General features: G+C 38.9%; 1 protein-coding gene across 2 annotated transcripts in view; it reads left to right on the top strand.

The window, feature by feature from the left end:
- FSTL4 (follistatin like 4) overlaps positions 1–27,714 on the top strand; it is a 590,275-nt gene that overhangs the window by 403,871 nt on the left and 158,690 nt on the right. For both annotated transcript variants that reach the window (XM_072145816.1, XM_072145815.1), the window contains exon 6: positions 6,224–6,344. In XM_072145816.1, coding sequence (XP_072001917.1) covers positions 6,224–6,344 — 121 coding nt within the window. The remainder of the gene's footprint in view (positions 1–6,223; positions 6,345–27,714) is intronic.

The following is a 27,714-nucleotide window of genomic DNA, read 5'->3' as shown; positions in this document are numbered from 1 at the left end:
AGTATCTCCCCATTTCATCACACAAGGTCTCTAAAACCTTTACTTCTAAGTCTTCTCTAAAAGCTATTAAAACCCCTGCTTTTTTGACCTCGCCATTTGCCATAAAGATCTGTGGGAATTTTTTATTTTTGAACGATGGACATTTGCTTTTCCTGTCTCCTGGAGACATATAATATCTGCCCTCTCAGCCTTTGCATCTTTCCATACAGATGCCCTTTTAAATGGGGAGTTTAACCCTTTGACATTCATACTCATTACTTTAACTGTCATCTTTCTATTTTTTACGTAGCTCCACCATCCTCACGTTAATTCTTATAATTACACATATATAAGCATTAGCCTGAATAACTTTAAAACAGTTATAACTTGTCAAAGAAAAACACAAATTAACCGTTTTGGTGGAAGCCGGGAAATATGGCTCCTGCTGCTTCCACCATTTTGTAAATCTACAAGTTATGTAAATTTGTAGAGTCAACATCAGAATAAACCTTGCAGGAGATGTTCTAGCCTGCATCATTTGGGGGTAACAAAGTTCACCTGGATCGCCTCTTGGCCTATAGATGTATCTTAGATAGATAGTCCCGGTCACCTTAAGCTTGTTGCCATTCTTTCTCAACTGGAGATGTGCGTTTTGGACTCACAGCTTGTAGGGATTCTTCTGTATTTAGGCCCCATGAGGCCAGTAATTGTGAACCCTCTTCTGGGCTATTTAGCACATGCGTAACTCCTTCTCTGCAGATAAGGAGTTTAGTGGGGAAACCCCATTTATACAAGATCCTCTTATTACGTAGTTATAGGGGTGAATTTCTTTCTTGCTTGAAGAGTTGCTTGGGACAGGTCAGTTAATATCTTCAAATTTGCATATGGCTCTTGAAGTTGCGCGGTTTTCCTTGTTTGTAACATTGGTGCCTCTTTTACATGAAAGTAATGAATGAGTGTAATGACATCTCTTGGAAGACCCTTTTGGTTTGGGGAGCCTGTGTACTCTATCAAGAAGGCAATGTGTCGCTGGAACGGTGGGGAGAATGGTTTGGATAAAGGTTGTAACATACTCTCTCAGCTCTGGAGGACTAATCGATTCAGGGATCCCTCTTATCTTAATATTGTTATGGCATCCTCTATCCTCTATGTCTGCTAATTTACTCCTTATGGCTTGAACTTCCTCTTCCAGTGTATAGTGAGCTTCAATAAGTTCATTATGTGAACTGGCCACCTCTCCCATCTTATTCTCTAGGTGATCTACTCTGTCACCTAGGTCTTCAATATTGGCTTGAGTGCTTGCTAGCGTGGAAGAAAAGTCCTTTTGTAATGAATTTCTAAATGCCTAAATCATTTGTTTAATAAAGATTTCAGAAGTTGTCTGTTCTGAAGAGGGAAATTCCATTAATGGATCTAGATCTTCTTCTATTTCCCCTTCAGCTTCTGGCTCATTTAATTCAGATACTTGCGACATACGTGGCCTCTGCTTATCTGGGCTACTGCGTGGTGACTCACCATGCCATGCGGTTTCAGCCGCCATCTTGTGGGATCTTCCCGCTGTATCCCTCTGCTTCTGATCCTTCCTCTGTGAGACCGAGTCCTCTCTGGCTTGCGGATCAGCGACGGGTGAGTGCAGTGCCCTCTCAAAAGGAGTCGGTGAGGAATCTCCGGGTTCTCTCCCCGGAGTTGTAGTTGTTGCGCCGCGCTGCTCTGCGGCGCCATTTTGTAGGGCATCTTGTCTGATCGCTCGAGCCAAAAAGAAGTCCGTTAATCTTTTCGGACCTCCTTTAGCTGACCTATTTCTGGTCATCATGGCAGAGAGTGATGCTGTAACCGATTTTGGTTCAATTTCGGTGCTCCGGTGCCTTTGCTTTACTCGTTGCTTTAGGCCCTCGGGACGGAGCTCAGCACAGAACGTCTGTCCTGAAGCACATCCAAGCCATGCCCCCCATGGGGCCCATAACTTTTGATAGCTTTTTAGAAATAATTTTTTAAGGAATTTGTTGAAAAATTACCATTTTTGAATTTATTTTTCAGTTTTCACCAAGCTGGTCCAATTTTTATAGTTTTGTTGTTTTTTTTTTGTACTTGGAGACTTTCTCTTTATTCATTCATTTTTATTTAAAAATACTTTTTATTCATCTGTTTTGTTTGTTTTTGTTTTTTTTATGAGGGTACAAACAATGCACAATGCTCTTAAAGATGGCATTATTTTTCTTCTTTTTACATTTTAATTTCTACAGTTTGGCTTGCACAAACAATCCACTTATACATTCTCAGTAAGATATAGTAAAGTACTGTCCAGAAGCAGGACCTGACATGCAGAGCCGCAGGAAGAATCAGACCCGTACCTTTTAAGCTCTAGCATGGCGTATAAGGGGTAACACCCACATGCATAGTTATCTCCAGTTCTGGACATTAGAGACAGGTGTTAAAGGTGACTCTTGCAGCTTGATGTTACAGTACTGCATAGATCCAGTAGTAACCCCCTGCCATGCAATAATAAAAGGGTTGGCGATAATATGTGTATTCCCTTAGGGCAGCGATGGCGAAGCTTTTGGCGGCCGAGTGCCCAAACTGCACATGAAGATTTGTGACAAATTCCTATAGAGCTCTATTAACTTACTGACACCCTTTTAGCTAAAATAATTTCCCTTACACCCCCATAAATAAACTTTATCTTATATTAATTGGCATCAGAGGGGACCCGATGGAAGGCAGATTTCCAAAAAATGTATTTGCAGTTTAAATTCTTTAATGTTTAGTATTGATACTAATAGAAACGGAATTATGTCAAGGGAAAAAGTTCACATCCAAATACTGAATGATATATGTGTCATATTCCTCTGTGCCCAGTTATATATGGCAGTGTTATGTACATTTTTTCCATGAGTATTTGGTAGCTAAAAACTAGGATTGGAAGCTACAGATAGCAAGTATAATGGAAAGATTTACACACACCTGTGTTTTAACCACTTGCCGCCAAAACCACTTTTCTCGACACTGACCTTCCTGACATGTCCCATTTTTTAAAATTTAACATGTATCACTATAAGTGGTTATAACTTCGGAACGCTTTAACATATCCAAGTGATTTTGAAATAGTTTTCCCGTGACATTTTGTACTTCATTTTGGTGGTATGTAGACAAGGAAAGAAAAAAGGTACAGGGTCAAATGGATTGACATGCTACATCCAGAATAAGGTCATGAGAGTTTTATTAATATTTTTCACAACGCCTTTCAACACCGTATTAGTGTCTGCATCAGGTCAGAGACTGCAGGAGGGGGGAGAGTCCTGCAGGAGGAGTGGCAGAGGTAAATCTCTAGCCGGCAACCAAACCGTTGTATTCCCGGGTGCAGGGAGACGGCTGCGTGCTGGCAGTGGCGTGGTTTGGACCTCTCCGTGCTGCGCTGCCCCAGTCCCCGACTCACTCTTACCTCTCAGTGATCCTGCTCTTCTCCCAGGTAGGCCGCAAGCGCGTTGCACTCCCGAGTTTCCTTAAAGGGGTTATGCCACAAAACTATTTACTACAAAAAGCTGTCAAAGAGGTTAAAATATTTCAAAAATCTATTTGTAATGGTTACCTGGAAGTAAAAGTACCTTTCTATTTGTTTGTATGATGCTTGTTCATTCTCTATTCTGCTCCACACAGAAGCAGATGTGGGCCTAGCAATCAGCCTTCAGAGTCTCCTTCCACCTGCTGTGCTCAAATAGTCCCTGCATTTACTGATCCCCAGCACAGCAGGAATCTGCTATTGGTGCTGTGTGTCACCTACCAAAGCCCTGACACTGTTTCCTCTCCTTTTAATCATTGTCAATATATACTTGAATAAGAAAATACATGACAAATTGGGGGGCATTCCGGTGCTCAATCTGACCGTGCGCCAGATTTAACATGCAAAGTCCAATAGAAATGTGTCACTTGCCCCATGTTAAAAGTGCAAAAAAAGTTGGTGCACTATGTCGGGGCAGTGCAGGGGGCACCAAATTCATGAAGAACGTGCGCCAAAAATCCTGAATCTGGCGGGCCCTGCACACTACACAGGTCACTGCACATAGTACACACTGCACTGTTTTTAGTAAATGTGCATCTATGTATTCTCACAGCATGATGGTCGGTCAGGCTGACATGCATGGCGGAAGTCTAGGTGGGTGCAGGGGAGGCAAAACCAACGTGTATTGTCACTCCAAAGTGACTTCGAAGTGAGGATACGCATGGAGTTTGCCGTCCCTGAATTTTTCTAGACCTCCCACATATTTACACTTTACTGTCCGCCTGACCGACCATGATGCTGTGAGAATACACTGTTTTGCTCTACTTGTATGCATTGGTTGTACAAAATTAGGTGCATTAACATGGACCTTTTCAGTTGTTTTTATGACTTTTACTAATAAACTTTTGTATTTTTGTATATTACTTTGGGGCCGTTAATTGCATCTCTTTCTGTGTATTTTGTAAGGAATCGCAACTAATTCACTAGATAGATGGATGGATGGATGGATAGACATGAGATGGATATGAGAGAGATAGATATGAGAGATAGATAGATATATATGAGATAGATAGATGACAGGTGATAGATAATAGGACTTGGATAGATAAATAGGTGACCGCTTCTCACATGTTACTGATCTTTAGCTACTTCCCTGCTAGTCAGGGGCCCTTTGCAGGACAGCAGGGTATGGAGGGACAGTGAATGGTGGAGAGTACAGGAGGAGGACTGGAGGACAGCAGGGTAACATGGAGGGACAGTGCATGGTGGAGAGTACAGGAGGAGGACTGCATACCTCCCAACTTTTGGACAAGAGAAAGATGGACAAAACCCCCTCCCCTTTTTCTAAACCCCGCCCATTGTCCCACCCACAAGCATAGTATAATATCAACATTGACGGTCCCCACATAGTACAGTGCCCCTTACTTTGGCCACCCCTATGGACCCGTATAATATCCCCTAAAGCAAATCTGCAACCTATAAAACCCCTCTTTAATTTTATCCTCCCTTTACATTTCGTTTTCCACTTTTATTTATCTCCCCAAACTTACACATAATATTATCTGTACTCCTACCCCTTCCCCTCCTCACATGGTGTGGTCCCTGTTCTCTATCCTCCTCATTCTGTGGCCTCCTGTCCTCCAGCCTCCTGTCCTCCAGCCTTCTCCTTCAGTATCCTCCACCTGTCCTCCAGTCCCACAGTCCCCTCCAGAATCCTCCTGTCCTCCAACCTCCCCCTCAAGCATCCTCCTGTCCTCCAGCCTCCTCCTCCTGTCCCCCAGCCTCCTCCTGTAGCCCCCTGTCCTCCAGCCTCCTCCTCCTCCTGTCCTCCTGTAGCCTCCTCCTCCTGAAGCCTCCTCCTCCTGTCCTCCTGCAGCCTCCTCCTCCTGTCCTCCTGTCATCCAGCCTCCACCTGTCCCCCAGCAGCCTCCAACTGTCCCCAGCCTCCTCCTCCTGCCCTCCAGCCTCCTTCTGTCCCCCAGCCTACTCAAGCATCCTCCTGTCCTCAGCCTCCACCTGTCCTCCAGCATCCTCCTCCTGTCCCCAGCCTCCACCTGTCCTCCAGCATCCTCCTCCTGTCCTCCAGCCTCCTCTTGTTCCCTGCCTCCTCCTCCTGTCCTCCAGCATCCTCCTCCTGTCCTCAGTCTCAACCTGTTCCGCAGCAGCCTCCTCCTGTTCCCCAGCAGCCTCCTCCCAGCAGGAGGAGGCTGCTGGGGGACAGGAGGAGGCTGCTGGGGGACAGGAGGAGGCTGCTGGGGGACAGGAGAAGGTTGCAGGGGGACAGGCGGAGGCTGCTGGGGGACAGGAGGAGGCTGCTGAGGCACAGGAGGAGGCTGCTGAGTGCGTGAGTGCGGCGTGTAAGGGATTAACATCTGCAATCGGGGGAGCTCCAATTGCCGGTGTTAGAGATGGGTGTCGGCTATAATAAACAGTAGACACCCGCAGATTCTGGTCCCGGCTCCATTCAGGAACCAGTGCCAGAAGCTTGACGTAATAGTACTGCAAAATGAGGGAACGTATCTCCCACCATGAAGTGCTACTACTTCAAATGTTGGAAATTATACCCATTCCAGGTTTTCCAAATACTTACCAGGATATAGATGCGTGATTACTGTATTTCCACTATTTATGTTCATAAAAAAATTTTTTGTCAACAGGACAATTAACTAAAAATGTAACTCTACATTTTAACCCTTCTGTTCCTTTTGAATATAGTGTTTCACTATCTTATGCATGTATTTCTTCCAGTTCACAAAAAATGAAGAGCTGAATGAACATTTTTTGGATTGCAGCATGGGAGATCTTCTTCGATTTGATGACTACAATATGGATGGCTATCTGACTCTTCCAGAGCTCTACACTGCATTTCGTAAGTCCTTTTAGATATACATTAAACATAGATGCTAATGTTTTTCACATATGGCAAAAAATGAAGTGCCATCTCGTATTGTGTCAGCAGTAGTGTGCCTATCAATATATCAGTAAACATATTGGTTGGACTAGATAAACCTTAGTCTATTTTCAGACAAATAAACTGTGAGGCTATGATGATTTAAAAAAATAGTCAGTGAGCATAGACAGAGTATATGGTATACTGCAGTGGTCCCCAACCATATTTGCCCATGGAGCAGTGGTATATGTGTTAATTTTTCCATTGACCTTGCAAAATGTTTCTGTAGGCAGTGGGACATGTGAATTACATGACTGATGGCATCTGGACAAGGCCACGATGGTTATGGAACAGTGGTCCATAGTACAGCGTCCCTGTTTCCTGAAAATAATACATGGGCAAACAGTTTACATGGCCTGATGAGTGAATTCATACAGAATTTATGTATATCACAGAAAGAACTTGTCTATCCGACAGGAAAACTGTGATGTAAAAATTGACCAATTAATCACCAACTTGCTTTAAGTTATGATTCATTCCATTCCCTTTATTTATGTGAATGTCCAAATGGCACCAGTGTTTAGAACCACCCACTGGAATGCTGAAGCACTTCTAAAATCCTCTTAGAGGGTTTGTCCTGGATCTGCTAAAATACAACTATGTATGTGACATAGGGTGGTTTCACACTTGCGTGTGATCTATGTGACGTGGCACATTCATTGCGTTTTGTCTCCATTGCATCTCCGTTTTGATTCTCAGCCAAACAGCAGAAGACCACAACAGTGATGTATCAGTACTTCAAAAAGAAAGCACCTCCCTTTGCTCAGTAAACAACTTGTAGTATCTGAAGTTTGATGTTCAGAACTTGTGAATGTCTATGGATCTCTTTCAACATATCACTATTGCATTATTACTGCATCCTGCAAAATTATTTTGGTATTTTCTGTGGCTCAAGTCTACAGTATTCTAAAACCTATAGGATGAACACCATGACTGACTAAATAATCATTTACAAACTACAAAAGAAATCTATTAATGTTTTTCTTTATTTCAGTTATTTGAACAATATATTAATTTATGTAGAAATTTTACAGACTGGACTTTAGTTGGAATCCTGTTTCATGAGATGTTTATGTGCCACTGGTAACCCTTAGTTTACCTCTCAAAACATCCACCTATTGTTGAAAAAGAAGCAAAATAAACCATTTCTAATGAGCCATTTTTTATTTGCTGGCTGAGGCAAGAACTACTCTTCTACTCATGTGCATAAGAACCTTGTAGGTGGAACCAAATGACACCAAGTGACACTATTACAAGGTTCCCTCAACTGGGGACCATTCAAGATTCCCTATGCCTGTAAAGGAGTCCTGCAAAATTACTCTCCATATGGATAATAATTTCCTTCTTTACCCAATTCTATGACCTCTCCTATAGCCACACCAGTTCCCTACACTGTACTCATGAGTAACAATGACTGTGAAAGAGTGCTGCCTACAGTTGTTCACTGGAACACATATTTTCATATTCTTTAAGCAGAATCCTCAGTTGAGCATGTATGGCCTTTAAGCACATTTATTATACTCTGGTGCTAAGTGCGCCAATGTATGATGGTGTCCCCAGCTCCCAGCGCCAGATGGATTTATCAGAGGTTCCAGCCTCCTGATAAATTCGCCGGGCAGCAGCACTATCCTACAGAACTCTTTTTCTACATACATATAATTATAAAATTAACAAGAAAAAAAAATTCATCCTCTTTCATATCTTACAAGAAAAATTTTATTATATGTAATAAGAAATTAACAAGAGTTATATCACAGATGCCCAAAACCAGATATCCTACAATAATTTTTCCCACAGCATAACTCTTGATATCTGTGACTTTTTAAAGATTATAAAGAAAAAAATTGCCCTTAATATTAATTTTAGCAGGCATCTGCACAATTTTCTTATATGAAGTTAAACACTCTGCTTAGGTAAAAAAAAACAGGACACAAATTTAATTACTTTGCAAAATATATTAAATATGTCTTGCAAGATTCATAACGTAGAAATAATTCAAGTGAACAGTATCTCACCTCCAGGCTGAAAATCTTCGGTGGGAATAATTGTGATGTATTCAAAGTGAAGAACATCTGCTAAGGTAGAAACCGATCACTGTTTTCATCTGGGGCTTTTGTTTAATGGATATTATGTACTTTGAACAAATGCACAACGTGATTTTCATTTGGGCAAAGTCACCTAAATGTAATAATCAGAGATTATAACTTTAGGCATTCTACACTTGCTATAAGAGGAGCTTAAGTATCGCTGACACAAGAAGATCATTTAGAACAAAAAGTATATATAAATATATAAGTATTAGCTATTGACATTTTACGCACCATGGCATGCCCTTGGCCATTTTATATCACGGCATGTGGTCTTCTTTCATGTAGTTGCCGCTATCAGAACAAAGCAGGAAATAATTTATTAGCTTACTGCCATTGATTTCTGTCTCCTTTGAGCAATCCTGTCTTCAGACTTCAAAATGAAACATACATCCTTCCAAAAAGGGGCAACAAGTGTCCCTGTAGTGTAGTACATTTTGGGGTATAATTATTACGACACTGCAAGTGTTTTGTGATATGTTTCTTTTTCTCTTTCATTGTGATTTCCTTGTGTGTTTTTTCCCATTGGCATGTTTTTGAAGATTCTCCAGATTTTTATGTTTGAAGCAAAAAATGTAAAATTGCAATCATTGCATTGTGCAAGTGCTGATATAGAATATCCCATTATATTTTATCTCTGTATTGCTCCTTATATCTTATTGGATATTAGAATGTAAATATTAAAATAATATATGTCAATTCTAGTGATACCTATAACAAGGCCATGGTATTTCCCATAAGACAATTCACAAGTATATTTTCTTAGAACTATGTCTTGGGCCATTCCTGTTTCCCCTCCTTGAAACGGATGAATACATTAATAATCTCTATCTATCTGTCTAAACAAACAAGGGAGAGTCCTGAGCAGTACAGCTGAAGCAGTGAGTGCAGTAGCCAGGAGAATCCCAAATATATAAGTGAATCCCCAATATATAAGTGAAGAGGCAGCACTCCAAGTAGTGTTAAAAGGGGGTAAATCCCCTTTCAACACTACTTGGAGTGCTGCCTCTTCACATTGATATCTATCTGTCTATCTATCTCATATCTATCTATATATCTATCTATTATCTACTCATATCTATCCTCTATCTAATATCTTTCTATCTCCTAGCCATCTATGTATATCCTATCTATATCATATCTATCTATCTCCTATCCATTTATCTATCTATCTCTCTATCTATCTATCTATGTGTCTATATCTATCTATCTCCTATCCATATATCTAACTATCTCATATATATTTGTGTATATCCTATCTCTCGTATCTATCTATCTCCTATCTATCCAACACTCCAGCATAGCACATGAGGACACAGCTTGCAGACTTGGAGATTGTCTCCTGCCACTTTCTTGTGTGAGGTGATGGGGGAGGGGGGGCTTCTGTCTATGGATTATGTGTTTATACACAACTGTAGGGAAAGCTGAGGAAGAGATATATGTAGATGTTTGGTCACTACATTAGTGAGGGCTTCTCCCTGCACATGACTGAGTGCTGGGGCAGTGAGACATGAGGTAATCAGCTGATTGGAGGGAGAGAGATGGGGGCGTGTCTCCTGCTTCGTAGTCTCTGCTTCTTTCTGAAGATGGGATGAGCTTAGCAACAGACATATGTGAGATTGCTGACATCTAGGTGAAGTCTGCAGAATACAAGAGAAAGGAGCAAGATTCGGGTATCTAATCCAATTGCAAAAGTGCTTAAAATTACCTGCCCTACAACATATCAAAAGTTTTTTTAAATGACGGTTACACTTTAAAGGGGTATTCCCATCTGGGCATTCACATTTAATTTAATTAATTGCCATATGTAATCCAATCTTCAATTGGATATTATTAAAAAAAATTCCTCTGTGAAGATAATTACTCATAAATGTGGCCATGTTGTCCATTAGCAACAAGATGGCTTCCTCGGATACGACCAGCTCAGGCAGTGGTGGCCAGACATGCGCTATTGAGCCCGGCCTGATCACCTGCCTTCATTACCACAGGACGGCCATAACTCCCAGATATTTCATATACAAAAAAAACTTTTGTTTCTTTGTGCAATTCCTCCAGCAGTGGTGGTCATATCCAAGGACACCGTCTTTTTTTTCTAAGGGACCATATGACTACATTTATGAGAAATTATCTTCACACAGGTACATTTTTTAATACCATCTATTTGAAGAAATGTATAAATATGGCAGATTAATGAAATTGAATGTGATTACCCAAATGAGAATACCCCTTTAACTTTGTGTGCGGCCCTGCTATGTAGGGGAAGATCAACATAGTCCAGTTACACCTCTACTTTACAACACTGATTTTGCTCTTGGATTAGCTCGGGGGATGTTCCTTGGTCAGTGGGTTGAAGATGAAACGCATGTATGATATTTTAGTGGGCTCACCTCTGCTGTCTTATGATCTCTCAACCTGATGCAGGCAATCTATCTTGGTTGAAAATGTTGCATATGTTACAAATAGAGGTATTATTGGTAAAACTTGCTGGTTCTCAAAAGAAAGTCCTGAAACTTTGGCAGCCGTGGCTGCTGTTTCAGGACACTTCTGCATTCAGGGAACTTCTTCACAGGGAAAGCATAAATGGATTAATTAATCCTTTTGTAAGGCTTTCATTTAAGTTAAATCTTAGGTCTTAGTACTTTCATACATAGCTACACAACATTGATGAAAATGCACGTGGAACATTGCTAATTACATTTTCAGAGATTATGTGCAACTCTTTTTCATTGCATTTAATAATATACTAAAGCAAATTTAAATTGAACAAAATTAATAAACCAAATTATATGTTTCAATTATACACAATAATTACATATAATTACATGTATATGATACTGCTGGGTTCTTAGCAATTGCAATCAATAGAGCTGTAACTATTATGTATATAACAAAGCAATTCTGTCACATATTCCTTTATAGCATGTATTTTGCCATAGAATCAAGTTAATTGCAGCTTTTATGTGGTTAACAGTATCAATCATGTTAATATACCTTTGACTTTGCATTGTTAAATGTGTTATAATTGGGATAGTCATTTACATATTAACCCCTAAAGGTCTTACCTAAACTCAACAAATGACCTTTCAGGATAAAACACATTTATTAAAGCTTTTGTACCAGTTTTACATTTATCTTTGCACTAGAAAGAATGTGTAAAGCACTTGAGCATGTATTTATAAAGTATCTGCGCCCAGTTCTAGGGTTGGTTTCTCTGACTCTGACGATAGCTCTTCTGCGGGGCTAGCAGAGGATTCCACCCTTTCAGGCATATCCAACAGTATAACCAATGTGGGAAAGGGCACTTCCACATCCACTCCATGAAGAGTTTACTCTTCATAAAGCGAGGGAGACAGGCTGGTAGAAAGCACAGCCAAACAAGAAAACAAAAAGATGACCACCCGGCAAGAAAAAAAAGAGTTGAAAATGACTGTTATTAACATCTCGAGTGAGGACGAAATTTCCTTAGCTGGCTTTGCTCTGATTCAGGACTCTGATCTTTTTAATACGATTTTGGATGTTAACAAATTTGCGCCGGACCTAACTATAAAAAACATTTTGCAGATAATGATTTTGTTTGTGGTGATAAGGACATGGTGGGTGTTCAGCATAGCTGTGATAATGAAGGTAATATCTTTCCAGATAACAATTTATGTGTGAACCATAACGAACAAGAATTGATGTACTGGCAAGGATTGGATCTCTGGGCGAGTGGCTTGATTCTTTCTTACAGCCACTGCAAATCAGGGTAAACTGTACCAGAATAAAAATGTTGCAAGGGGCATCAGATTCATGAGGAATATGTGACACATTTCATTAATCTGTTGCACACTGCCCTCTCTACATGCACATAGTTCAGTTTGCGGACCCGAACCACAAAGTTTAGGTCCTTTCTAAACTTTCAATGCTGGTGGCAGCATTTAAATTGATACAGCACACGGGGATGCTGCACAAAGCCATTTTGGGAGGATCATTGTTGGGTAGCGCAAATTAAAATTTTACATACCATCCAAAGTTTCAGGAGCATTTTAAATTTTCTTTCTAACCCCCACAGTTGTGGAGATATCAGTCCCAGTATCTGAGCATTGTAATCCTTTCTTCTGTCAGAGATGAGGGGTTGTGTGCTATCATATCTTCTCAGATACTGTCCAATCAGCATCAGGCAAATACAGAGAAGCTACTGCGGAATACACATTGTGATCTCTTTATGCTTGCATAGATCCTGTATTTGCATTTCTTTAAAATTCCACTCATATTCTGTATACATTGCATTTACACATAGTTTACAGAAATGCAATGTTATAGCAAACGCTAATGCAAAGCTACAGAAAGCGCAATGTTACAGCAAGTGCAATGTTACTGCAAACTCAATGTTACAACAAATGTGATAAGTAAACCCAATGTAAACGCAACCAGAATATGAATGTGCTGACAACCCAAGTAAAGTGTAAACGCAATCACAAAGAAAAGAAAATGTTAGCTCAAATGTGATGGAAACATGATGTGCATACAAATTCAAAGTATCTGCAATGTACGTAAACGCAATGTAAATTACATTTGTGCAAACATGACGTTTACATGGCATTTGCATTCATATAACTTTTACATGCCATTTGTGTTTACTTTAAATTTGTGTTTGCGTTGTGTTTTTTGTCTACATTCCATTAATATCACATTTGACTTTACATCACATTTGCATAATGTTTATATTTAAGTTGCATTTATGTTTACTTCGCATTTGTGGTAACATTGCTTTTGTTTGTTTGTGTTCACTTCACGTTTTCATTGCTGTTACATTGGGGGGGATTTACTAAATGTGCCGCAAGGACGACTGTCGGCATCGGAGATCAGTCTCCGCAAAGCACAGCCCAATGACTGCGCCTTAATTTTGCTCTCAGACCAATTTTTTCCTGGTCAATTGTGCCCCAAAAATTGTGCCTAAAAATGCCGACAAAATAAACATAAATGTGGAGGATAATGTGGAAATGTTAGGCCACACCCACTTGCGCCAAAAAAGATGGAGGTGGCGGGATAGTCGGAAACATCTGTTCTTTCTGTCGCAAACTCATTATAAATGGTCCGCAACAGTTCTGCGCCAAAAAAACATTGAAATACCGGCATTTTTTTTGTGCAGATGCGATAATACATGTGCCCAATGTGTTTGCCCTCAAATTGCATTTACATCACATTTACTTAGCATTTTTACTTACTTGGCACTTACATCTAATTTGTGCAAACATTGCCTTTACAATGCATTCACATCATGTTTACATCATAATTGCACTAACATTGCATTTATTTCACAATTGCGTGTAGATTGTGTTTGATTTTGCATGTGTGCAACCAAGGCATTTACATTGCGGTCATGTTTGCATTCACATCAAGTTTACATTGCATTTGCACTAACATCCCCTTTACATCTCTTCTAAGTTCACATTACATTTACATTGCATTTACATTTGCGTTTACATTACATTTAATATAGGGTTTATATTGCGTTTACATTGCAATTATGTAACATTGTGTTTATGTACCGTATTTTTCGGACTATAAGGCGCATTAAAAATCCTTTGATTTTCTCAGAAATCAAAGGTGCGCTTTTTATTCCAGTGCGCCTTATATATGAACAGACTTACAGACAATAGCTGCCTTGAACAGTGCACAGGTCTGCCACCTGCTGTTCATTCATCCTTATAATCAGGTGTGCCTTATACTCCGGTGCGCCTTATATATGAACCTAGACGTTTTAGCAGGCATTTATTGATGGTGCGCCTTATACTCCAGTGCACCTTATAGGCCGAAAAATACTGTAAATGCAATGTTAACTGAATATTAGCAGAATGTAAACACAACATCTACAAGAGAAACATAAATCTACAATCTACAAACATATGCATAGATAACAATGCATAGTTTATATGTATATGACTTATCTGAAATTGCCTGCTGCTGATTAGTTAGTAACAGTGAGGATTATCATAACACACACCCATCCTCTCCACCAGCAACTCTAACAGTGGAGAGGATTTTGCCAGATACTGGGACTGATATCTCCACAACACAATCCTGGGGGCTAGAAAGAAAATATTGTATGCTACCTGTGGGTGTGGTTCAGGGTTCAGATTTTCATGTTTGTGTCTGTCTGAACTGTTGTAGGTCAGCTCCTCACTATTCAGAAGCATACCTCTAACAAATGTTGCCTAAAGGAGGAGAAATCCTTGTTCATACCTATTTAAAGTATTTATTTCTTGAAGACCACCTAAAATAAGGCGGTGGTCTGGATTCAGATGGATTTTGGCATGTTTGCTCTAGGGAATGGAAGAAACTGCAATTCTGCCATGGGGGTTATTGTACTAATCTTCAACTGAGACAAAAAAGTCTCAAACTATAGTTAAAGAAACCAGACAATGTGGTGATAAATAATCCCCCATGGGTTTAAATGTGTTGACTTCATACTTAGGAAAAGTACAATTAGTTGCTCACTAAAAATACCTATGCTTTTCTGATTTACTAGATTTTAAAATAAAACACTTTTTTAATGACTTGCTTCTGGTTTCGTCACATTTAAGGAGCTCCCCCTTTGCCATGCACTTAGTAAAACCATTTCCTTGTACTCCACTCAATTGTTCAGGTGCCGACCCAGCACATGTTGTAGCAATGTATCAGACCTGTCTATCAATGATCACTGAATTATTCTGAACATTTACAATCAGTGATAGTAAGGAAGTTGACGGACTGGTCTGTCGCAAGCCCCTCCTCCCTCCAACTCCATTAGCACATTAGTAACAGTAATAAAAAAAAAGGGCAACAATAAAGCAAGCAGTAGGATTGGAACAACGGTATTCTAGGAAATGGAACAAATGTTTTATTATGTATTACGTCATCCTTGAGCTTGAAAACACGTTAAATCTTAGGACAGGTTTCCAGGCAGAGTTACATTTACTTTTGATTGCATCTAACAATAATCAATGTGTAAGTGAAACATATTGACAATTTTCAATTAATAATAATTGCTGCCTTCTTAATTAAAAGTAAATCTGACATGTTAAGTGTTCCCTAATGTCTGACTAAGATTAATGTTATGAGGGAATCATTGAAAAGCTCTGTGAAAACGCTCAGTACACTAAGTATTCTCTACACTGGAGCATGAAAACCCAGCTTTACTGTAATCAGATATTAGCCTATCAACCTCATTTTCTAATTTGAGAAGATATAATCACAAATGTGGAAGCCATTATATGATTGCTGACAAGATGACAAATGCATACTGATAGAGTGTAAACAGGCTTTAATGATGTACAATAAGTGTCAATAGCAAAGTAATGGAGATTTTTCAAGCAACATTGATTCCAAAACATATAGGCCTGGAAATGTCAATGTTTTTTACATATTAGGTTTGAAGGAGATAAGACAAACTAATTACTACGTGCTATTGAAAATCCATGTTTTGTACAAATTGCTGAGAAAACTCATTAAGCGAAATTGGGATGTTTGTTATATAATAAATCTGTCTAGAAAATATCTCAAGGTAAGTGAAATTGGTATGCGTCTGTCTGTAGGCTTAGATTAATCCCTCAAAAATGTATTTAGAATTAACTACTTAGAGCCACTTCATGTTATGAGGGTTGTTGGGAACATTGCAAAACTCAATTTCTAAAGTATAATGCTTTTTTCCTCTCCTATGGTTGATTGTATAATGTCAACATAATAGAAGGAGATTGCTGTCCCTTGTGACTGGGTAATTTCCCTATATTAGTCACATACACACTAATTCCAACAATATAGCATGAGCAGCTATATAATGGTGGAGTCACATCCCATATCATTTTGTGTTTTACTAACAAGGATAACTTTATTATCATTTGCCTGAAAGTAATATTACAAATGGTGTAAGGCATGCAGATTTTATATGAGATTATGCCACATGTGAATTCAACTTTGCACTGTCACTGTCAAGTGACCCTACCGGAACAGTTTCACTTGGTCAACTAGAACTCTACCCATAATGAGGAGGATCAAGTTTACATTAATGTATGGGAATATAATTATTGGTTCATGAAGCTTACTAATTCCAAAATACTTTATCTGGGGTTGGGGCTGCTGGCAATGACTTTGCCAGCCGCATTCAAAAAGTTAACGCCAGCTAGCACTAATAGCAGTGCTAGCTGGCGTTAACTCTTTGAATGTGACTGGTAAAGTCATTAAATCCTTATCTTTGACAGAGCCATTCCTATCACATACTATTGATTTCACATAGTCCAGATCTTACAAGAGCCGCACTCACTAAACATATTTTTGAAAACTGCTATTGTACAGCAGTACAACTATCCCTATATTATTTATCTCCATGCCTTAAAGTTCCACAGTCCATTTGTAAAGTTGACTAAACATCCATGCAAATTACCCCATTTGAGTCTGATTATTGTCTTTTATGTTCTTCCAGCTCACGGTTGATAGATAAGTGGTTGTTAAAGTTACTAGAGACTTAATTCCTTACAGATACTTGATAACCTCATCTCCTTACAGAGAAAGTCAGATATTATGCAGGTGTGTAATTAGATAACTTTTATTCTTCTCTTCTTAGATGCTGTCCACAAACTTCAGAACAGCTTTTCAGATACACTGCTCACTGCAGATAAGAAAGAAGAATGATTTTTCTTTATTAACTTAAATAAAAACATTCTGAGAAAATTGGCTTAAAAGTTTAGTTACCCCTGAGTTTCTGACATGGGACCAGAAAACTATAGACAATAGATGACAATGGACATGCATTTAACTCATTAATATTAAATAATATTAAAAAAAATATTTACTTATTTACTCAACTTATATAGATTATTATTTCTATGGACAATGCAGGTTTCCAAAAGTTATTTAAAATAAAAATTAGTATACATGAGGAGGCATTGTACTGATACACATCAGTAGTAAACCTCTCACAAACTAATCTCTTATGGGCCTTGATATTGTGAATTTGAAGCATATGGAAAAAGGCAACAGTAAAGTTTTCCAAACATGTCGCCAGACTAGTTCTTAGTAGAGATGGGTGAATTTTTCAAAAATTCGATTCGCCGAATTCTCTGACAAAATTCAATCCGACCAAATCAAATCATGGCGAATCACGTTAAAAAAACAGGTATTTCCTGGCTGCTTAGAGCCGTGTGGTGTTGTACAACGTTGTGCCATGCTAAAAAATGCATAGAGAGCGTGGTTTGGTCTTCAAACAATGCTGTGTTTTAGTATGACACGCACATGACAGCCGCCGCTCTTAGAATCACTTCTCTCTTCAATTTCTTGGGGACTTACAGAGGCCAACTTCACCAAATAAGTGAAGCGGGAACGCAGCCTGACAACGTAACGTCTGTGCCAGTTCGAAAGGACCAAGCTGAGGGCCAAGATCCCACTATAACATTAAAGAGTGCACTCTCATTACAATGACATCAGATGATTCCACAAATTATGACAGAATCTGTTCTGTTAAATACGGATACATGTAGAAACCCCCAAAAAGAGTGGTGAGGGTGTCGGCAGTAATTTAGCATTGACATCACTTATCAATTTGCCCTTTTTTTCATCAGCCAGTGTCCGCTTTCAATTGGTCAATGATCCATCATTATTGCTAAAGCCAAAAACAAACAGGAGTTGATCCAAAACAGTTGGCCAGTAAATGGAATATTTGCATGTCCTCTGTGTTCTGTATCCACTCCGGCTTTTCGCTATCAATCCTGAAGCTTTTCATTCCTTCTGACAGATGAAATGAAGTGGAAAACCAAACAAAGTAGCAACGTCATAGAGTGGTGGATGGTGAAAGCAGCATCATGGAAATCACAGGGTGTTCCAGGGAGACAGCAGTCAGTTAGCAGCAGCAGGAGTGTGAGAGTGGCACAATGACAAATTATGGAGGTGGCAGCAATATGGTAGGCCACAGAGTGGCATAATGACAAAGTGTGGAGGCGGTGGCAGCAGCAGCAGGAGGTCAGAGAGTGGCACAATCACAGTGTGTGTACTGTAGGTGGGCTGCAGCAGCAGCATGAGGCTAGAGAGTGGCACAATGAAAAATTCTTCAAGTGGCAGCAACATGGTAGGCCACAGTTAATGACAAATTCTGGTGGTGGCAGCAACGTGGTAGGCCACAGTGTGGCATAATGAGTGTGGAGGTGAGTGACAACTTAAGTCCCTGGTAAATATGGTGGGAGGCAGATGGAGCAACTGGCATCAGATGTGTGGCATCAGGCGGGAGGTTGCAAGCGGGTTCTCCTTGGGGTAACAATGGCCCTTGCCACACTGAACACCCGCTCTGATGCCACACTACTGGCTGGGCAGGACAGCTTCTCTACTGCAACCTTCACAAGTTGCGGCCACACATCAAGTTTGGCTGCCCTGTAGTTCAGGGGATCCTCTACTTTGAGTTCCTCATTGCTGTATAGTAGCGCTGAACCTAGACCACCTTGTAGATCTCTGGCTGAGGGAAATGAACAGGACAGGGGCTGGTTGAGGACAAGTGAGGGCTGCTGACCTGCCCCTGGGCCATGTCAACTACGGAATGTATCTGATGAACCCACAAACTGTTAGCTGGGGTTGTCAGATGGCATTTGAGAGGAAGTGCATGACCTAGTCAACCAATCAAGAACCTTTGGGTTGTTCATCAACACACTGCCTCTAGATGACACCGGCACAGAGATACCCCTGTTGCGACATCCCCTTACTGTTCTATGGCCTGTGCCTGCTCCATCTGCCACCTCGCTGTCTGACATATTGGTTAATCAATTATGTTGATTTGACACAGATTTCTTGATTTCTACTTTAGCAACAAAAAAGAATTGAAATTTGGGGAATACAGAACCCCAAAAACTGACACCCTGGACTTTGAGAAAAAATCACTCCAATGTTGATTTGACACAGATTTTCGTATATATCAACTTTAGCAACAAAAAAAAATTGAAATTTGGGGTATACAGATCACCCAAAACGGACACCCTGGACTTTGAGCAAAAATCACTCCATCAGCTACTGAGTACAAGCAGCTAGATGCTAGAGACAGCACATGCAGTGTGAAATGACGGGATTGCAAATGGCCGTCTGTTTTTATAGGGCTGTGACATCACATAAGCCTGCCAGTCGCTGATTGGCTTACATGTCTGCACATGTGGTCAAGGGGGGTTCCTTTCTTCTTCCCAGAGTTCTCTGCCCCATGTAACACATTGTGCTCATGGCCATTTTGCTAATAAAGGGGGAAAAAAATTAGTTAGCACGAATCACCATAAACTTCAGATTCGTGCAGAGCCGAAGTTTCCTGAAATTCAAAACGAATCCCACTTCGTTAGAATCGATTCTCCCATCTCTAGTTCTTAGTTTAAGTGCACAAGTGAGCATCGGGACTACCCAACCCATTGAAACCTCCAACTGTGCACATCCCCAGTCATAGTACATTGAGCGTGGAAGGATCCAAGGTAACGCATCATCTTATGACCAAGACAGGATATGAATATTCACAAGGTTTACTGTAGTACATGATCCACTTTTAATGACAGTTTAGAACTGTGCAATATAGATATATTATAGCTTTGTCATGCAAAATAATTTTATTTAAATGTGATGTTCATTTTCAAAACTTGAAGCATCTTTGTAATTTTTCTTCCTATTGTTACTTTTAACCCATTTATGAATGTATAAACTTGGATTGAAAGGATTTTATTCCCCAAACAATAAAAGTCCCCCTTGCCAATAAAAATTGGCAAGATATTGGGGCACATTTACTTACCTGTCCATGTCGCAATCCCCGATCCAGAATTTCCGTCGATCATGGATTGGGCTACGTTACACGGTGCACTGATATCCTGCATGTGGGCTACCCGCTCAGGTCTGCCGAAGTTCACGTTCTTCTTCCCATGGCCTGCGACACAATTTAAATGTTAAATCCCACACTTAGTCCGAATCAGTCAAATTGTCAGACGGCCCGCGCCCCAATTTGTGTCCCTTGAAAGCCGCAGCCATTGAGCCAAAATCCGATCGCGTGTGCCAAAAACCCCTGCTAAAGGCGACGCAAAACGGAAATCTTTGGAATAGTGCAGTCCGCGGACTCTTAGTAAATAAGCCCCATTGAGTTTATTGAAGTATAAACAAGTAGACCAGCTCACCTCCCGTTCAGGACACGCCGAGCGAGGCACGGGCCTCCCCTCTGCCAGGGTCAGAAATCCAAATGAACGAAAATAACGGCTCAGCCAGGCTCCAGGCAATGCATTTAACGTCCTTTATTTATGCATAAAGATGCAACATCCACTGTGTGGGGAAACAGCAGCAGCTGACGCGTTTCGGGCAGGGTTAACCGTCCTTAGTCATAGCTATGACTAAGGACGGTTAACCCGCCCGAAACGCATCTTTATGCATCTTTATGCATAAATAAAGGACGTTAAATGCATTGCCTGGAGCCTGGCTGAGCCGTTATTTTCGTCCATTGAGTTTATACATTGATAAATCAGGGAGACCCAAAAACTGGTAGTTGCTAGAAAATTATAGCTCACAGAATATATGATAAATATGTATTCATTAAATCTTCCCAAAGAAATTGTTATAGCATGATATTAAAGCAAAATTTTACAATGAAAACTGTTAATTCCTAATATATTTCTTAACACTTATGGAACTAGCCCCTTTTTCATTTTTGTAATTCATTCTTTGGCTCTTTTTGATCATGGAGATGCTAAATTTAAAAAGGCTTTTTTATGCATTTGTAGATTTTAAATATTTTGTACAAAAAAAGACTTTGCTATTTTGCCAAATGTTAATGCCCATGACTTTTTGATACATTGGTGTACAAAGCTGTGTAAAGTGTCATTTTTTTGTGAAACCAGCCATCATTTTTAATTGCATCTGGGGCTAGCCTTTGATAACTTTTTATTCAAATATTTATGAATGAAAATATTTTGAAAAAGTGGTGATTCAGACATTTGGATGTTATGTATTCTAGGCAAAGGGTGGTGATTTAAACTTTTACCTTTTTTATTTTTTTACTATTAATTCAGGTACCCTAGGGGTTTGATCATTCATACAATATACTGCAATACTACTGCATTGCAGTATAATGCAAATCTACTACTGATCAGGCTTTATGACCTATGGGGATTGATGGGGGTATTGATTGGCCACATTGATGACAGCACTCACTGACGCGATCGGTGCCAGCAACAATCATGGCACTTGAAGTATGGTGTCAGCTGAGTAATAAAGTTTCTGTATTTATTAATAAAGCTGCCCTATATGGAAAGAATTTAGCCCACTCTCTATACAGCTCCTATTGCATCACAGGTGTGGTGCATGAAGGGAGTAAAAGTAAACTCTTAATGCTTGTCCCTTATCTGCAAATGTTAAATGATTTTTACAGTCATAAACACTGAAATACTGCACTTCTAAGGGGGGAGTCACACCCTATGAGTGGTGTGTCTTAGGTCCCCTCAGGCAGACATGATTCATACAGCCACCTTGATGCAAATAATGTAGCAAATCTGGCTGTTAAAGGAATGTACATAAACACTATCCCAACCTCTTTCCTATATGTCCAATAAATACTCAAGTTACAGCAATAGTACAGCATTTCAATCAGCAATCCTCAACATTTGCCCTGTTATTTAATACATCCATTCGTTTCCTGATTCATTCAGCTTAACATGTTTTTGGCATTTTATTGAATGGAGTTTCGTCATTACTGATGAATGATAAATAAGTGTTCATTTTGTCTATGCTCGAATAAGAAAGAAGTGCGCTTAACACAGCATTTTATAGTCCTCCTGAGTTCAAAGTCTGGTGGAAAAATTCCAACTAAATCAAAATACTTTGGAATTGCAGCCAAGGGCACTGCTTAAAAAGACATATAGACCCTCTCCTGCTCAGGAAAAAAACAATGTTTGCTCATTTTGTTGTTATATACTGTAAGCACAGTGTAAATAAAATGTCAGTTTCAGCAGAAGTTCGCCGTGAGTTGTGGATGATTGCTGCTCAGCAAACCATGCAGTGAAACTTTGCTGCTGTGATTGCAGAGCTGGGAAAAAATAGCATTTCTAAGATAAACTATTTTCTTAAGGATGGCAATAGATGGATTTCTAGCAAGTCAACAATGCACAACAAATGAGGCAGGTTCCTGCAACCTCATTCCACCATATTAATGATCTGAAAATTTTAGGCTCCATATATCATAATTCACTACAGCTCTCAACGTGAGACTACCATAATTTTATAGACAATCATCTTGGCTTTATACATAAATTTCACTTGCAACCATTTAGGATATGCTTAGGTATGCAGTATCTTACCATGGAACTACATTGTTACTGTTTTGTTCCTTAACATCGAATTAAAATTTTTATTATTTTTTAAATCAACCTTTGACTTTCAATACTGCCTACATCTTTCCAGCCACTCTCTGCTTATAAGTAGTAGCTAAGTATTCCTCAGCTATATGAGCAGTTCTAGTTTTCGTATGAATCTGGCATTTTTCAGGTCCAGGGCAAATCTGAATATTTTCGGATTTGCTTTGGATAAAGCTTGTATATATGAAATCATTGAAAGTCTAATGGACGTTTGATAGTTACCATTATTGTTTGTTTGAATCATGCCCATTAAGCTTTTGTTATTATCATTTTAGTGGAGACTAAAAATGGAAATAATTTGTAAAAATTTACAAAAAACCCTGTGTAATAGAAAAATAGAGGGTTTATGTGTATTAGGTGAAGCTTCATCAAATAGAATCTTAATTGACTCTCTAAACTCAAGTGAAATCTGATTTCAGATCTCTTCTACATCTTTTCAGTGTTGGTTCATAGTAGTCAACTACTGTATGCTTTAAGTAGTTTTCATTTGGGGACACTATGCGGCCCTTTTCATACCATATTACTCGAGTATTGTAGGATCATTCAACTTCATCAAACTTCTGCCAAAATGTGTCAGCTGTAACCTTACTGTTCAGTGTAATTTTAAAGATGACTAAATAAAGAAAAGTGTTTTAACCACAGGTTCCAGGAGATCATCTCTGTAATTGAACAAATCTTATACAATACTAACATTTACTGTAGATCACTGTAACCACCATTGAACCTATTAAATGTTCATTTTCTTCCAGAGCCATTTGCAACCATCAGAGCCCAATCTATTGAGTTTTATCCGATGTCTCCAATTAATATTAATAATAATCTTTATTTATATAGCGCCCTCAAATTCTGCAGTGCTTTATAGATTAGTTTTATGTTTTATCTCATATCTCATGGTTGCAAATTCCAATCTTCTACTGAATTGTCTATAAAACTATTGAATACTCATGTTGAAAGTTGTAGTGGATGGTTAGATATGGAGCCTGAAAGTCAAAAGTTCAATACATAGTTACCCTTTTGCTTGTCATTGTAAGTATTTTCCCACATGGTTTTGGTCAACCATTGTTTTTCACACATACTAAAGCAAGACTGGCAAATATATGCATACACAATTTAACAACATCATGGAAATGTTGTGATTTGCTCCAACAGTAATTTCCTATAAATAAATAACATTATGACACTTTATAAGCTTACCGGGATGAGAAAAAAATGTCTTTATCATGACATTAAATGGGTAGTACCAAGTAACAACATCATATATCCACAGTCTAAATGATGAGAGGGGGTCTCAGTGCCTGGTGCATCGGGCATATGGCAGTCCAGTTAAGCATAATCTAGGCATAATAGGAGATTAGAAATCATCCCTTATATAGTTTATTGCAAAGAGATATTAAGAAATTAATTCTTAATGTTTAACCTTCTATAATCTATAAGAAATGATACATGACATCTCTAATGTGATAGAGAGAGAAGTATGCTATTATTAAAAAAAAAGTCATAATTTACCATTGGTTAATATTGTATCAAACAATAACTTTTTGGTCCCCTAGGATTCAGCTGCACAACCTTCTTTATACCTTTAGTTCCCACTCCTTAGGATATTGATTTTAGATGCAGAATGCTGGGTGGAAAAGGATTACTTGTGCCATGATAATACAAGAACTGTATGTGTGGAGTCTTTACCTGACAACACAGAGTGGCCTGCCCAGAACTAATAATGGTTACGGTTTCAGCTTTCTAATCTTTTGCAGTTTAGCAGCAACCAAATGAAATTTAAAAGTCAAAGAAAGAGATTTCCTTTTAGTTCTTACAGCTTCTAAAAAAAAATATTTCAATCCTCTAAACTGTTGTATGTATTATTTCTGTTATCTTAGCTATTGAATAAATATACACTACAGTAATTCTTACATTAGCAATGTTATATAACCGTGCTGTGGTGTAACTTCCACTGTAGCAGCCATGGCAGGGTGCGCAATGTTAATTGGCCACATTGCCGAGTCAAAATATATTGATCCTGTGGGCCCATGAGCCTATATTTGCAATGCTGTTGCCCCAACTGCTACACCCAGCCAGTCCTGAACCAACCACTTCTGTGTCCAGTCCGTCCGCTCTTCCTCCTGGCCGAGGTCATGTGACCAACCTCCCGATGAGGAGGAGCTAAGGGCCATTTTCCAGCTCAACGCAGAGAATATTTTTCTTTCTTTTGAGTGTAAATGGTGTGTACATGCTGTATATGTATGAATATTCTGTATTTACTGTATGTATGTGTATATCTGCTGTATGTGTAAGATGGCTATATACAATATATGTGTGTATGAGGTCTATATACTGTATATGTGTTAATCTGCTATATGTGTGTTTATGGTGTGTATGTGTGTGTATCTTTGATGTTTATATACTTTGTGTGCATATGACATATGATATATGATAAAACTATATATAGTTTTATATGTGTGTAAAACTTGTGTGCTTATGTGTGTATATATGAGTTTGTAAATGTGTTGGATTATTTTTAAAATATTTAAAAAGACTGTGGGAAGGCATGTTTAAGATGTGAACTCCACTAGTATACCAACTTGTTAATGGTTGCGTTTCCTAAATCCTAGAGAACTGTTTCCTACAATAATAATATAATGATTAATCATCTTTATTTATAAAGCGCTCTCATATTCTGTAGCACTTTACTGATTATGGGCAACATATACAAGTAAAATAAGACAATTACAAAGCATTAACATTGTCATATGGAACTAAACGAATGACGGCCCTGCTCGTAAGACCTTACAGTCTATGAATTTACATGTTTTTTCTAAATTTTAAAGGCAAAAACATCAAAAATAATGATTATTTATTAACAATACCAGATGAGAGCAGTTCAGACAATTTATGTTCAAATTAAGTTGAAGTAATGAGAACAATTATGGATCTGTCCTATCTATGAACCCTCTGCAGACCTTTGTATAAATGGGGATGATTAATCTCAGCACAGTTTTGTTTCATGCATGAGCATTCCTTCCTTATACATTACATGCTTACATACTCAAGAAAGTTCTCAGAATAATTTTTTTTTTGTTTAAAAGAAAAAAGGATATACCTTTTACTTGAAAAAACATTTTAATTTATCAATGCACATGATCAGGGACAATACGCCTGTTCCAGAAAAAAGTCAAATGTCCTAGTTTGAATCATTTCTTTACTGATCAATCATAGAGTAAACGCAGCTTGTAGTTAAAAACTGATGAAAATAATTTTTCACTACCGAGCTTTGCTTTGGTGATGTGAATATAGTCTGTATGAACTCTAATGGGTTTTCCCATAGAAGTAATATTTTTGCTATTTACACAACAACCCTTTTAAGGTCCATGGTCCAGATCTCACCACAGCTTCTCTGCCCCCTTGTCATGCATCAAGATCCAAACATTGTCAATGTGACCTATCAGATTTAAAGTGGGATATTTTTTTAACTGAATTTATTTTTCAGAACTGAATAGTGAACACTTCACAAAATAATTTATTAAGAAAAAAATCTGTATCATGTTTTGCTCCTTTCTTCTCCATTACAGATCTTTGTGTGTAAAAGCTTTCTCAGGTCTGTATACAGACGACAGATAAAGACAGGAGGCTGAAGATTATCTTTTCATACCTAGCACATATTTTACTGAATGATTCAGCTCTGTAAAGAGATTATTCAATCCACTGACTGCTTGTCTAAGGCTACATTCACATAAATGTATGGGAACTTATATATACGGCCGACATATATACGGCATATATGCGTCCCCCATACATGACAATGGGCACACAGTGCCTTACGGGAACAGTATGGTGAAGCACACGTGCAGAATCATACCATTTTGGAGTCGGGAGAAAGATAGGACATGTCCTATCTTCCCCCGGAATATGGCGCAGTGCGCATATATTACTATGGAGGGGGGCAAGGGTGAGCGGCACTCAACTCCTCCTCCTCTGCCTGGCACCGATGTATGCCCGCCGTACTACGGTACAGCCGGCATACATTGCGTGAATGTAGCCTAAATCAGATTTCTCTACCATACTCACACAGATAGCTGATAGATAAAGCATAGAAAGTTTCTAATCACTGAATTCTTTACAAAATACAAACTATGCTGAAAGAAAAGCAGAATACAAAGGACACAGGGACTTTTTTCTTTGATGAAGTACATTACAAAGTTTACTGTTATCATCTACACTAGGGATTAATGCGATTTTGTTTTGTCTAGTAATGCTTTAGGTTTCCTGAGATATTTTTTGTAGTTTATCAATCTTTTTCCTAGTTCCTCATCTGTGATATAGATAGGGAGCAAATAAGGAAGGAATGTCAGATTTTCCTGATAGATGCAGGTAAGTTCACCTTAGTAGGCTCGCTAAGAATCACAAATGAGCTGAGTGTGTGGAAACAAAACTTTATGTTGGTTAGTTTCCATGCACCAAGCACAGTAAAGAGGATGGAAGTCCTTTCATCATAGTAAAATATGATGTAATATTTTACGTCATATTTTTAATCAGGGACACAATTCATCATATTTCATTATGTTGCAAGGATTCCTGTCCTCTTCACTGTGGTTGGTCCATGGAATTTGACTTACACATAGCAGCGTTTCCACTGACTGACCATGTGTATATGCAGCTAGTCTAAAGCAATATAATAGACCCATTATCTTAATATTGAACAGCTCTACAATAGTAGACACAGCCAAAAGATAGCAATAACACTATTTCTAAAACCGTAAATAAATATATATATAGCTTTAACAAATAGGCAAGATAGGCAAGCTGAACTTTTTAACATTGTTGACAATGACTTTCAGCTTTCAGTTTATG

The sequence above is a fragment of the Engystomops pustulosus genome, chromosome 4 (genome assembly GCF_040894005.1).
Source record: "Engystomops pustulosus chromosome 4, aEngPut4.maternal, whole genome shotgun sequence".
In the NCBI taxonomy this organism is placed as follows: Eukaryota; Metazoa; Chordata; class Amphibia; order Anura; family Leptodactylidae; genus Engystomops; species Engystomops pustulosus.
This window is presented reverse-complemented; position numbering and strand designations above follow the sequence as displayed.